Below are 14,127 nucleotides of genomic sequence, written 5' to 3'. Positions count from 1 at the left end.
TGAGCAGCAGAGTAACCTAGTAGACAAGCAGTAAGCTGGAAGAACGTAGCAAGCCAGGCAGCATCAGGAGGTGGAGAAGTCAACGTTTCAGATATTAACCCAGAATTGTTTTGCCTTTCTCTTAAGAACCAGAGCTAGAGAGACAAAGAAGAGGCACAAAGTCCTGGTCATCAGGGAAAGGGAGGAAACCAAAGCTGAACTAAGGGAGAAGTATTTAGGGCTCAGTCTCAGGATTCACTCACAAATGGCCATTTGCATTAATTAGACATTTAAATAATTGATATATTGATTGGAATTGTTTATGCATTCTTAAACTCGCCTTTTCTTAAACCTTTCTGACATTTGCTGACCATGAGAAAAATTGAAATGTAATTAAGAATGTAATTCCATACATTTTCACTCATTATACTCTCTCCCCCTCCCTCACATACTCACGTTCTCCCCGTCACATTACTCTCTTCATATTTCCCTTGTATTCTGTCTCTTCTTCCTCCCTGATACTCTCCCTCCCTGATACTCTTCTTCTCTCACACTAAGATAGAACAGTTGTCCACCACTTTATAGTCTGAGAGTGTTAATGACTAACAAAATTAATAAAATCCAGAATTCCAAGACATATTTTCACAAAACTATTAATTTATAAAAATGTAAAATTACATTACAAAAGATTTTGATTTAAAATTTGCAGGTAGTGCATGAAAGTATTAAATTGTCTGTTACAGAGGTGGGGAACCTTCTCGTGTTGGAAGGTCGCATTATGTTAGTTGTAATCTAATAAGGCTACATCCAAGAAACTTCAATTATATATTCTTCAAAATTCACATTATTTTGGAAAATTCTAACTACTATGTACTAACTAAAACAAAGAAAAAAAAATTAATTCTAAAGTTAACTAACCTTTTAATTACTTTGTGCCTGCTTTTTGTAGGAAAGCATTTGAATATTTGGTTGCAGCATGGAGGTCTGCAGTTTTAGCTGATCCTCTAAATGGGTATCCATCATCTGTGACCTTAAGGGCTTCTTGATTTTGGTTAAGTAGGAGAATGTAGATTCGCAGCAATAAGTGGGAATTATTTCAATGAATTTTCTTTTACTCTCTGGTATTTTAAAAACATTCATTTTAAGATTAACATAAAATAATAAAGGATGAAAAAAAAAATCGATAAAAAAATAAAAGATTTTTTTCTGCAAAATTTGGGTTCATTCAAAAGGCCACACACATGAGGCCTCAAGGCCGCAGGTTCCCCACCCCTGGTCTATTCCATCATGGCTTCAGTAGAATTTAGGTCTCCTTTCTGAACAGTTAGTCACTCCATTACCGCCAGTCTGATTCTGCACAGATTTAAATCTGAGGATGTAGTAGTCTGATTTAATTAGTATTCCACCAGTCTATTCAGTCACAGTCACAGGAAAAACTAATGTCTTCATTTGGAAAGGTGGTATCAAATGACCATAAATTACTTAAGAAATCAAACTAAATGACCAACATTCATTCTTTTGAATTGAAAACAAATTCACTTTGTTAAATTATGGATCATAAAAAAGTAAAATATCTTAGTTTGTACAAGTAAAAAAAGGATGCACCCAATACACATATTTCAGTGTTCAACAATATTCAAATATAAAAATGGCAGTGGTTTTAAAGATGGTCTTCAACCTAGGAATTTATGTAGACACATTAATTTGCAACATTCCTCATTGACAACAATTATTGTACACTTTAAGGAAAAGTTCAGAAAAAATGTTTCATTCTTGCAAGATTTTAAATTCTTGCTTTACATTCATTTTTACAAAAACAGAAAATGCATCCTTAACAATCAAAATCCCAGGTGATTTATTCAATGTGTGGAAGTAATGCACACCATGTTTAAGCAAGACTATTAGGTAGATAGTATCCCGCAAATGCCCCGCATTATTTTGATAGAGGTATCCTGCAAATGATGAGACACACAATCAACCTTTTGTAATTTCCAATGGATATTTCCAGTTGAAATCTGGGCTTTCTGAAAGATCAAATAAAAAAATCAAAACAACTCATTTTAATTTAAATGTTACAATTGAATCAGTAATTCTGGTTGTGCAGTTCTTATATAGAGAGCCCACTTTTTTGTGCATACTTACTGGTATTTAGTAGCTACTTTGTTCAGGCTACAAGCACTGAACAGATTACTCAAGCAGTAATCCTGTAGTGAACATTCACATGGATTGCACAATTTAGCAAAAATTAAATAGAATTGAATACTTACTCTGACACAAATAACCCTATGCAGCAATATTAAGGGTTACAAATTTTAACCTGCAGTGGATGGTATTGACTCTAGATTTACACATTGTATCCTTAAGTATGAAGAAACCTTTATTGGTACACTTCGCAAACACAGGCACTGCTGTTCCCCATTCCTAACGCACTGAGCACATCAAATAGCAAAGCCAACCAGGATAGAATGCATGGATTTTGCAGTAACTGTACCCAATCACTATCATCGTCAAACTACTCCCCCTCCCTCAAACTATGCCATTCACCTCCATCCTCCATTGAATCTCATTAAAATTCATGAGGAATTCATTATTTGCTGATCTGGCTCTGAAACTCCCTGTCAAGGACTGCACCAATTCTCAGTGATCACCTTCCTATCTGGCTCAATGCTCTGCTCGCCTCTGAAACTACACTTTCTTGCAGGCTCCAGCTTTTCACTGACAGTGAGCTTCACCAAGCCAGTGCAGCTCCTGGATTTCTCCTTCTTGAACTCCAATCTTGCTCAATTGCACCAAGCAAATACTGCTTTTTTTATGCCCACTGTCAGCAGTGCTGAACTACTCATTGAGCAGTTGCTTCACAACTCTTTCAACTTTCCCAAGACCCTGAAGAATTGAATTTGACTAATGATGGAATTGTGAAACAAACAAAAGCAGAGATTGCTGGAGAAACCCAGCAGGTCTGGCAGCATCTGTAGACAGAGAAGAGTAAACGTTTCTTCAGGTAAATGGAGTCATAGTCATAGAGATGTACAGCACGGAAACAGACCCTTTGGTCCAACCCGTCCATGCCGACCAGTTATCCCGACCCAATCTAGTCCCACCTACCAGCACCCGGCCCATATCCCTCCAAACTCTTCCTATTCATTTACCCATCCAAATGCCTCTTAAATGTTGCAACTGCACCAGCCTCCACCACTTCCTCTGACAGCTCATTCCATACACGTACCACCCTCTGTGTGAAAACATTGCCCCTTAGGTTTCTTTTATATCTTGCCCCTCTCACCATAAACCTATGTCCTCTAGTTCTGGACTCCCCGACCCCAGGGAAAAGACTTTGTCTATTTATCCTATCCATGCCCCTCATAATTTTGTAAACATTTATAAGGTCACCCCTCAGCCTCTGTGCTCCAGGGAATACTGCCCCAGCCTGTTCAGCCTCTCCCTATAGCTCAAGTCCTCCAACCTTGGCAACATCCTTGTAAATCTTTTCTGAACCCTTTCAAGTTTCACAACATCTTTCCGATAGGAAGGAGACCAGAGAGTGGAAACATTAACTTTGTTTTCTCTAATTTCTCACGATAGGTGATGCCAGATCAGCTGGGTTTCTGCAGAAATTTGTTTTATGTTTGTTTCAGTTTTCCAGAATTGGCAGTTCTTTGATTTATTTGTATGAAATTGTTATTTAGTAATGATAAATCACTGAAAATTAACCTTTAATTTATATTAAATTAACTTTTAAATTATTAAAATAAATTTTTAATTTATATTTAATCGAGAATATATAGGATGCTTTAAAAAGTTGAACGCTCTTGTTGCTGATTGTCATTGTGTAATAAATGGACAAAAATTAATATTTTGAAAACATTATTTGTATTAGATCATTACTACCAAATCAAAGTTTGTATTTCATTGAGATTTGCTTGTTAATTTCTTTGGTTTTTATAAATTGAATGAGTTGTTTCCTTTTCTCATTCAAAGCTTTTTTTTTGTCATGTGAAATTTTACATCTTTCAAATCATTAGACACTGCTCTGTAATTACAGAACACAACTCACTGTAAATAGAGTCAAAATGTACAGCACTGGAAAAGCCACAGCAGGTTAGGCAGCATCTGAGGAGCAGGAGAGTTGACGTTTCGGGCATAAAAATTGTTTTACTATGTTCATCAGACAGCATGTTGTGGAAGTGCTCACTGGGGATATGGTTCTCGTTTATAAAAAAACTCAACCATTTTATTTTGTGAATCAATGCTAAGATTCTTTTTCAAAGGTTGTAGGAATTCAATGTTGTCTCCTAAAGCTCTGGGTGATTAGGAATTCAATTCCAGACCACTGCTGGAAGAAAACAAAAATACTAATAGTTTAACCTTTTGGTATTTTTTTTAAAAAATCAGTTAATAATCACTCCTTTAATTAATAAATATTTTTGACAATAAATCGCATTGTTTTGCTAGAAACCAGGCTCACAATGGAGCAGAACATCTTTGGATAGTACTTCACCAATTTTCTGCAGTTTCTACTAATTTGAACTGAGATACTTACCATTTTATGAGCGGTGATTATTCCAGAGGTGCACACTGGCAGAAACCACAATGACTATCGCCAGAGGGACTAGGACCATCAGACATGTTCTTTGATCTAAAACAGATATGTCACAGTTTATGAGACTGGAGAGGACCATCTAACTGATCAGACTCATCCTAGCTTTCAGAGAAGATGACCCACTTATTCCATTCTCCTATCCTTTCTGCAATCACTAATAAATATTTACTTATCCAACATCCATCCATCAGTCTTTGAAAAGCAAGTCTTGATTCAGCTTCTGCTGGAGCTTCCAATGAGGTTTGCCATATCCAAACAAAACTTCTAACCTCTCCACATATCTACTCATAGTGTTATAATAAAGATCCATCCCATTTGCAGGAATTGACAGATTTAGAAGCTGTATTAGCCTTGGGTTTAGAAAAACACATTAATTGAGCCATCATCACGACATACACTCAGTTGCATTCCTATGAAGGAAAACTGTAAATAGCAAAGGTTCCTGTAAGAGTGCAGATTTTTAAAAATTCATTGATAGTAAATGGACATTGCTGGCTAGGGCAGCAATTACAGTCCCATCCCTTGTCTCTTGGAGGGCAGTTAAGACTCAAACACATTACTGTGGAGTCACTGGTAGGGCAGCAGATTTCCTTCGCTAAACAACAGCAAAACTGGTTCGGTTTGGTGACAATCAATTGTAAGTGCATGATCACCAGCAAGTTAGATTTTTATTTCAGTTTTCTTTTAAAACAGAATTCAAATTATGCCACGGTGGATTCAAAGGCATGACCCCAGAACATGAGCCTGAAGTTCTCACTAGTCCTGTGACTTTATCACTACACCACCTCCCCTTTTTCACCTTTTGCATTGGTCCTGTGATATGGGCCAATAGTCACTCCGTTGCTGGTTGCATTACTGACTGGATTTTTAACAATACATCTATATTCATGTTGCTCCTCTTCATGCGCACAGTCTATTGCAAGCACACTCCCATCATATGTCTCATTGAGAACTCCAGACATGGACACCTTCTCCCAGTGAATCGTGATATTTGATCCTTTGGAGACAGAGCAGCTCAAACTGATATTTGGTGAATTCACACAGTTACCATTAATTGCTGTCATAGGCTGGGAAACCGGTTCTGAAAAACACAGATGATGTAGTCAATGCACTTCAGAGCAGTTCATTTTATATGTTGTTCTGAAAGACATTTCTGATATTCATAATTAACAGAACACAAATGCAATCCTTTCCATTTTTTGTTCGGTTTACACAGCTTAATGTTAAAGCCTGAATTTCAAGTGTGACACAAATTCTGATATTAACCTGTGCATTGATTTCTGCTTCACAAATGCACTCAATTTAAGGATTATGCAAGAAAACACTGGTGCTTTTGGTAGCATTCTTTTAGGATTGTCATATGCATCAGGCATTTTTGTGTTCCTGAAAAAGAAGAATAGCAATCCAAATTGCTTTTCTATTTTCCTTTCATTAGCCATGTTCTGATGGTATATTCTACAACAGCAATGTTGTACATCAACAAATGAGCAATGCAACTTGTGTGAAGTTTTGAATGTCCCAAGATGTACAAACAATAACCCAATTTAAGTTGTCCGAAAGCAGTGACACAAAATGATATTGTGGTTACCTAGCCTATGTTTGATTAGGGGGTAGTTGAAGTGGCTTTGCATTATTTTCCATAACAAACTTGCTTTACCTACGCCTAAAGGTATAGAATAATGCCTTCAGTTGCACTAGTTTTATTTGCAGCTGACTCATGTGGTTACATGTATTGTCGAGATTGACTACCTGTTTTGGCTCAATAATGCCTCATTATGATCACTAGAGTAATTATTAATTAGAGTAAACTGTTAGTTGAAAAATAGTCATCATTTCCACATGGTATTCAGCTTCACTTGGTGGCACTAATTCTTTTACAAATGTGCAAATGATCAGTTGGCACAATAGCATATTCAATGAAAGTTTGATACATTACTTAACACAGATACTATTTAAAAATGATTAAAACTATTTAGGAAATGAGTCCTTGTACGCTTTACTGAAAGCAACAGATTTTGTACTGATACATTGTTGCTACAATCAACAAAGTTAACAGAGGTTCCAGTGTTAAACACTTACCAATTACATGCATCATGAAAATACTGTGACCACGGTTTCTCAGTTCTGTTCCATAGTAGTCAATATGTATTTCATATTCCCCTGTGTCATTCACTTGTACACCATTCAGCACCACATAATCTCTCTGAAATCCAACTCTGTGCCGGTACAGTGGGTGCACAATGTACAGTTTCTCTGGATGATTGGATTTCCATGTTAAGATCTTAAAGGCCCGTGGAAATTTCAATCCAAACGTTACATCGTATGAATCATTGCTCTGGTGGTGCGCCGGGAATTGGACCTGTTCCCCTGCTTTAGCGTTTGTGGTGGTATCAGGTCTGGCTAGGAGTGCATCTCGACACACCACAAACAAGTGAAATACTGGAAAACATAAACATGGATTGGACACATTAATTTTAACTCATCGGTTGTTGTCATAAGTGAGTTTGAAGGGAAAGGTGCGTGGAGATTGTCTATTTTACAGTTCAAAATGTGAGGTTAGGATGTCAGAATTAGCCATCTGTCCACTAAGCCCTGGGCATTTGGTGAGAACTGGAAAGTTACTGAAGGCTGAATTTCTCCCTATGCTCATAGGAATTGAGCAGTTTCACTCTAACAGCAATATTGACACTTACCCAAAACTTTCATCTCGGAACCACTTCTGTCATGTCTTTTCAACTTCGTTCCACAGCCATCAATATGCATTTCATATTCCCCAGTGTCATTAACCTGTACATTGTACAAAATGACAGACTTTCTGTCGATTCCAATTCTGTGTCGATACAGTGGGTACACAATGTGTAACTTCTCTGGATTATTTGACTTCCATTCTAAAATCTCAAAGGTCCGTGGAAATTTTGATATGAATGTGACATTACACTGATCTTCTCTGCCTTGGGACTGAATCGGGAACAGCACCCGTTCTCCTGCTGGAGCATTAGTGATAGTAAAAGGTCTGGCGAATAGTTCTCCTCCCCACACCACACACAGATGGAACACTGGAAAACACAACGATTGGATACATTAACTTAAAATAATGTGAGATGATAAAATACTAAGAGGAAATTAAAATGGTACTACTCCTTTGAGGCAGACTGTAATCTGTCACTACACCAAATGATTCATAGGTCATTCTCTGAAATTCTCCCTGCGCTCATAGCAACATGATTGTGAGTGGGGAAGGTTTCTCACCTTTGAGGGGAATCACATAGGAGTCTCAGTGAGCATTGTGGCAGACTTGGAAGAGAAGTCAGGAATGGCTTTTTACTTTTGACAAGGGGTGTGGTGACTTTCTCCCTCGGCAGTGGGAGGGATCATAGCTTGTTAAAAGCTTAAACCCCTCATTAATATACAGCTTCCTATTTCATCAAACACCCCAAAGAAGCCTGACTTGAAAAAATCCCACACAGAAATCAGAGCTGGTACCTGGTGACTTCAGCTAGTTACTTGCTCTAAAAGACCTCCATGTTTCTTAGGATCAAAGAGCATCTCAGGGCATGATCCACTAACTGTGTGCACCCCTCATCAATGTTCATCCAACTCCTCATGACCACCATGATACCTCTTCCACCTTCTTGCAGGCTGTTTAGAAAGCCCAGACTTGTATTACAAAGCACACCAGCAGCTAGACACTGGGGTTGCAGTTAGGAGCCGTGGCAGGCATGGACAGGGATCCAGATCAGCGATTGGTCCAGGCTGTGTTTCAGGATGCTCACTTGCTGTCCTAGTGCTTAATTACCTGCATACTTACACCATCCACACCTTACCTTGCCATGCCTGTTGGCCCTTGAGGATGCTGGTTTCTCAGCAATATCTGCTGACTGACAAATTGTTCTGGAAGTGGGAAGTATTAAATGGAGCATGAATCAGAAGTAGGACACGTAGTTAATGAAACGCATGTGAGTAGATACATTGAGAAATCTTGAAGGGCTTGCGGCTAGAATCCCTCCATTAAACTTGTCATAATTCACACTTAACCAAAAAAAAGATTCCAACCTATGTCTCTGCATTCAGTACATCCAATTTTCAGACTTCAGTAATGTATTATGTTCCTTTGTCAGAGAGGTTACACTCTTTAGAGGTCAATGTTACATGGACATGGGAGGAGAAAAGTTGTCACTTTTTTTTTGGTTTGGTTGCCATCATTAATATGAATTACCTGAAACAAGTTGGAAGACCTGAACATTTAATAACGCTGAGAATTTCATTGTGGATACTCCACGATGTCCTTTACTCCTTTTCTTCATGAAGACTGGTTGATCCTAAATATGGAGAGGGGAAAAATGAGCAAAAAGGAAGATGCTCATCAGATTATTGTTAAAGGCATCAGCTAGCTAAGCACAATGAAAAGAAGACCCACATTTATATAGCAGCTTCCATAATTTCCCAATGTACAATGTAAGGTAGTGTTCAAGGGCTGTTAACCATGGCTCTAAGCTCATATCAGAATGGGGCAAATAGAAGAGACTAATAGCTATTAAATTGGTGCTGGAAAAGCACAGCAGGTCAGGCAGCATCCGAGGAGCAGGAAAATTGACGTTTCGGGCAAAAGCCCTTCATCAGGAATGAAGGGCTTCCTGATGAAAGGCTTTTGCCGAAAACATCGATTTTCCTGCTCCTCGGATGCTGTCTGACCTGCTGTGCTTTTCCAGCACTACTCTAATCTAGACTCTGTTTTCCACCATCTGCAGTCATTGGTTTTACCTAAGATCAATTAAATGGCATCCTAAAATCATTGGAACTAACCAACCCATCCAATATGCCTTACATTTAATGAGCACTTCTGAACCTGCTGTTTGCACTTTCTGAGCGCCCACAACAGCAATGTGCGACTGACGAGACAATCCCCATTGAGCAATGTTATTTCAGAGATAAACATTTCAAATGTTCCTGGCCAAAGTGAACAGAATTATTGTTTGCATAATGATGGTCAAGCTCTACACGGATATTGAGTCAGATTTGTTAATAAAATCATTAGGAAGCAATAAATATTTCTGACCAAATGCAGTAAAGGTTCCCATTGATTTTTATCATTCCTGTCACCTGATCCTTCTGAGAGAGTTGAGCATAATTGCCACCTTGTTCATTTTATGATCAGTCCCCAGTTAGGGGTCCCCAAATTATAATGGGTCACATAGAACCTCCAAAATCACAGGGAAGGAGGGATCTGTTGGTTCCCCTTCTTCATTCACCGACTCTCTTGTTTTGTCATAGAGTCAGAGACATACAGCATGGAAACAGACCCTTCTGTCCAACCCGTCCAGATATCCCAACCCAATCTAATCCCAGCTGCCAGCACCCAGCCCATATCCCTCCAAACCCTTCCTATTCAGATACCCATCCAAATGCCTCTTAAATGTTGCAATTGTACCAGCCTCCACCACTTCCTCTGGCAGCTCATTCCATACACGTACCATCCTCTGCATGAAAAAGTTGCCCCTTAGGTCTCTTTTATATCTTTCCCCTCTCACCCTAAACCTATACCCTCTAGTTCTGGACTCCCCGACCCCAGGGAAAAGTCTTTGCCACAATAAGGTTAATTTTAAAAATGGAAACCTTATCTTGTAGATGCCTTTCTTCTAGACAAAATTAATTTATATTGTAAAATGAGTCAATTTAACAGACTTTGAGCGTCAAGTTCTGCAGCATTAACCCGTTTCTAAGGAGGATTATAAGATTATGTGGATTGACTTTCTAGTTTCTTTCCTTATATCTCTCAGTATCCCATTCCGGCCAAGTGGCTTCAACCAGCTTTTCAAATATCTGTTTGCTGAAAAACAATGTCACATTTTGTCAAAGCTTTTTTTCTTGTACTCATCAGGTCAATTTGCAACAAATACCAAGACAAAGGGAAAATAACAGATCCACTGTGTGAGGGGAGAATGCTGTTTCAGTTGAAAAGTTGACTTAATTGTTTGAATTGTTGTATTGGAGAATGCACCCACAGCTAATGATGACTGACAATCAAATGCCAAGCTTTCTTAAACTCCTATAGCTATTGAGTTAAACTCCTAATACTCCTCATATTCCTGCTGATGGTTGCTTTGGAACTGGACACCCAGATCCACAGCAGTGATAGAGGAGGAATTTGCTAATCTCAGATTCTCTCTTCCCTTAGTCACTCACATTGTTAGGAAAGGTCTGTTCATTTCATGTCAGTGGAAATATTTGGAAGTTCTCACAAGTTAAGGAACGGGCTTTAGTCCAGTTCCCACAGCTCATCTTGCTTAGACGAAGATCAAAAATAAAAAGCTTTCAGTGCCATCCCTGGCCTTTCCATGGCCATCCTCAACCCTTTCCAGGGCCATCTGCAACCCACCCTTTCCTGGCTGCATGCCAGGACAGGAGACTGGAATGGGGAAGGGGATAGGATCAGGGTTAAGGGACAGGGTGAGGGATTGGCCAGCAAGTCATTAACACAAACAAGAGAAAGCTCAACTGCGTTGTAGACATTTCCTACACAAACTGCATGGTGTACCCAAATATTATCAGTTTAACAATTGCTTCACATATTGCTCTGCCAAATTATTCAACAGTTTACCCAAATTGTCTCCAGTTGCCTTACGGTTTTGATCATTCCTGTATCCAGTTCAGTAGTTGAGCTGGTCTGTGGTCTTGCTAGTGTCATCATTGATCTTCACCGTGTGGAGCTTAGTGATTAGGTGTTGTCAAATGTGTTAATTCTAGAGTGATGTTTGTGAAGCCAAACTTGATTTGTATCCAGTAGACACAGCAATAAATGTCCCGTCTGTATGACAGCAATTTGAACCTCACTTTCCAGTTGATTGTACAAATGTGAAGCAACATGTAACATTCAAGGAAACAACTATTGTGCTGAATATTTTAAAATTTTCTAGGGATATTTTTATTCACCAATAATAGGTTTCTTGTACTACACAATGGCTTGCATTTCTTCTCCATTTAACTTTCCTCCCTGCTATGTAATGTGGGGTCATCACAATCTATTATTTTCAAATTTGGCAGGTGATTTTATAACTGAACACAAATCTTGCCCTTAACCCTTCGCATTCCTCCACATATAATACAGACTGTATTGGGTGGGTGCAATGACTTGGTTAGTGTAGTTTATATCATACTCTCGACTTTATTAGTTTTAAATAGCCCGTTTGTAATACAAAAACCACAATATTATTCATTAAAAGTCAATGAAATATTTATTTTTTGAAATACAATTTTGATCACACTTTAAATAATCAGCAGTATGTTGATGAAGAATCTATGAATCCATACCAGTATTTCTCAATTCTTCCGCGACCCATTTGTGACCACATTTCAAGGTTTGGAAATTGTCCAGACACGCCAGTGAAAAGTGAGAGAGGGATGGGGATTGTGAGAAGCCCGATGAGACCAAGGGACAGGAAATCTGAAAGTGATGAGGCAGAAGGTACACTCCAGCCACCGCACTCTGGTCCTCATCCCCAAATGTGAACGTCTATGGAACACAGCATTTGACGAAACAATATTTGAGAAAAGGAGAACATTTATATCAGATCGGAAATTTTGCATCCACCCACTCGAACAGTGGCGGGAAACCTCTGCAATTTAGACCGGAAATTAGCTTAAAAAACCGTTGGCCTGGGCACAGTGCCAATGTTCGTGAATTCCGGGTTTGAATTAGATTCAAACTCAGTGAGACTACTTTGTTGAAGTATTTAATAATGAATAGTCTTTTTAAAGATATTGATGGTAGAATACAGATTCTACTGAAACCTCGCATCTCTTGCTTGTTTCATTGAAATATTAATAGATTGTTGATACCAATTTAATTAAAATTCAACCTTTCGTGTTAATATATTGTGATATATCCCATTTACGATTTAAAGCAGCCAGCATCTTCACTTTCTTCGGAAATAAAGGATAAATGTTCAAACGTTCGGTTTGCTCGTTCACTTCTGCCCACTGGTAGATTCTGTACTTCCTGCACTTAGTCTTTTAATTACTAATTCATTCATTCAGTGAATGGCTGCTGAGTCCCAGTAAAATAATGTGGAGGTGATTTGCCCAGTAAAATAAAACAGCGGAACTCAGACAATCGGCAGGAGGTGGGGAGACTGACCCACTGAGAAACAGACACATCACACACAGTGACTCATGGACAGAAACAGAGAAAGGCGCTTAGATATACAGCACAGGCACACGCGTCCACAGAGACTGAGTGAGAGGGACAGTGAAAGTGGTCCATTCCCCCCTTTGCATTCCTCGCTGACGAACTCGCATAAACCCATCTCTCCTTTCCCGCCCCCGCCAGTAAAAGTAAACTGGATTGTGGAAAGTTACCTGAACTCTTTCCTGAAATTCTGTATTTTTCTAATAATTGTTCTGATTCAGCCCCTTTGCGGAAAGTCTGTGACAGCCTGAACTCTCTCAATTCCGCCCGTGTTTCTGCAAATCCATCAACTGTTCTTTCAAGGAATTAGCTCTCTCCTACTGAAACTGTTGCCAAAAATATTCATGGATTTACCGCCTTTTTTCAAAAAACATAGTTGAACCCACGTGGTAAAACATAAGGTGCAATAATATTTCAAGTTTCGATTATGGTTACACGTCATTCCGGGACTTGCTGTTGGGTGAAATTGACCGAACTAACTCATTAGTTATGCAGACAAGATGTTAGGCTCATTACCTGGTGAAATAAAACGGATGTTCCTGTTCCTGCCATCACCCTCCAGCCCACAATGCTGCAATACCAAGCTTATGATGGACAACACAGATTCTGTGAGCCAGGGGCAACATTGCGAACAACTGGTGCAGATTAAAGCCAAACTGCCTCCCTGCTTCCCGGGTCAGGATCTCGAGGTTCTGCTGGCCAGGGTGATGGAGAGGAGGTCAGTCCTCCTGACTACAGGGGATGGGGAGCACACCACCAGACCCAGCCAGTCTGGACAGATACACTGCACCTGTCCGTGCTGACACTCATGTCAAAAGGGATGGTCAGCAGTGCTGCAAAGAAGATAATGATCTCCTCCATTCCTCAGTGGTATGTGACATTACCTCCTCTCTCCATCACACCTACAGGGCCAACAGATAATCCTACTCTGCCACAGCAAATGTAACTCACCAAGTCTCATGGTCTACAACCCTCAGTATCACATGCAACATTCTTTCCACACCTCCCTCATCCCCTACAACGGCTAACCATCCCTGCCCTCTGCATCTCGGACTCACTCAGTAATCTTACAATCCCAGCTGATGTCATTATAGAACAAGTCAGATCCCAGGCTAAACTCTGCCTTGATGGATCATATTTATTTATGCAGTTTTAATAAGGTGATCTTTCTCCAAAATCTAAGTATGCAATGCTGCAGATTCACTTTTACCATTAAACATAAGTTTATAATGCAAATGAATTGAAGATAAAATGAATAAACTAAAGAATTTACACATAACACATTGTTAAATATTTTGAAACGTTGTAAAATACAATCCCACCCATCCCAAAAATGTCACTTTACAGTGTTCAATCAGCTGAG

At 39.2% G+C, this 14,127-nt stretch overlaps 1 protein-coding gene across 1 annotated transcript; it reads right to left on the bottom strand.

The window, feature by feature from the left end:
• Nucleotides 1-604: 604 nt before the first annotated feature.
• LOC132821597 (hepatic and glial cell adhesion molecule-like) lies at nucleotides 605-13,086 on the bottom strand. The gene is made up of 7 exons (XM_060834270.1): nucleotides 12,935-13,086; nucleotides 8,796-8,898; nucleotides 7,273-7,635; nucleotides 6,659-7,018; nucleotides 5,379-5,660; nucleotides 4,520-4,615; nucleotides 605-2,003 (listed from the first exon to the last, which is right to left on the bottom strand). The coding sequence occupies exons 2-6, from the start codon at nucleotides 8,881-8,883 to the stop codon at nucleotides 4,524-4,526; spliced, it is 1,185 nt and encodes a 394-aa protein (XP_060690253.1). The 5' UTR covers nucleotides 8,884-8,898; nucleotides 12,935-13,086; the 3' UTR covers nucleotides 605-2,003; nucleotides 4,520-4,523.
• Between the last annotated feature and the right edge of the window lie 1,041 nt (nucleotides 13,087-14,127).

The sequence above is a fragment of the Hemiscyllium ocellatum genome, chromosome 13, assembly GCF_020745735.1.
Source record: "Hemiscyllium ocellatum isolate sHemOce1 chromosome 13, sHemOce1.pat.X.cur, whole genome shotgun sequence".
Classification (NCBI taxonomy): domain Eukaryota; kingdom Metazoa; phylum Chordata; class Chondrichthyes; order Orectolobiformes; family Hemiscylliidae; genus Hemiscyllium; species Hemiscyllium ocellatum.
The sequence above is the reverse complement of the archived record's forward strand: the minus strand, read 5'-3'. Positions and strand labels throughout refer to the sequence as shown.

Excerpts from the sequence above, each read along its gene's own strand:
- LOC132821597 (XM_060834270.1), bottom strand. The coding sequence starts at position 8,883 with ATGAAGAAAAGGAGTAAAGGACATCGTGGAGTATCCACAATGAAATTC. Across the intron at positions 7,636-8,795 it reads GGTCTTCCAACTTGTTTCAG|TGTTCCATCTGTGTGTGGTG; the intron begins GTAATTCATATT and ends TGTGTTTTCCAG. Across the intron at positions 4,616-5,378 it reads TCACAGGACCAATGCAAAAG|ATCAAAGAACATGTCTGATG; the intron begins GTGAAAAAGGGG and ends TATCTGTTTTAG.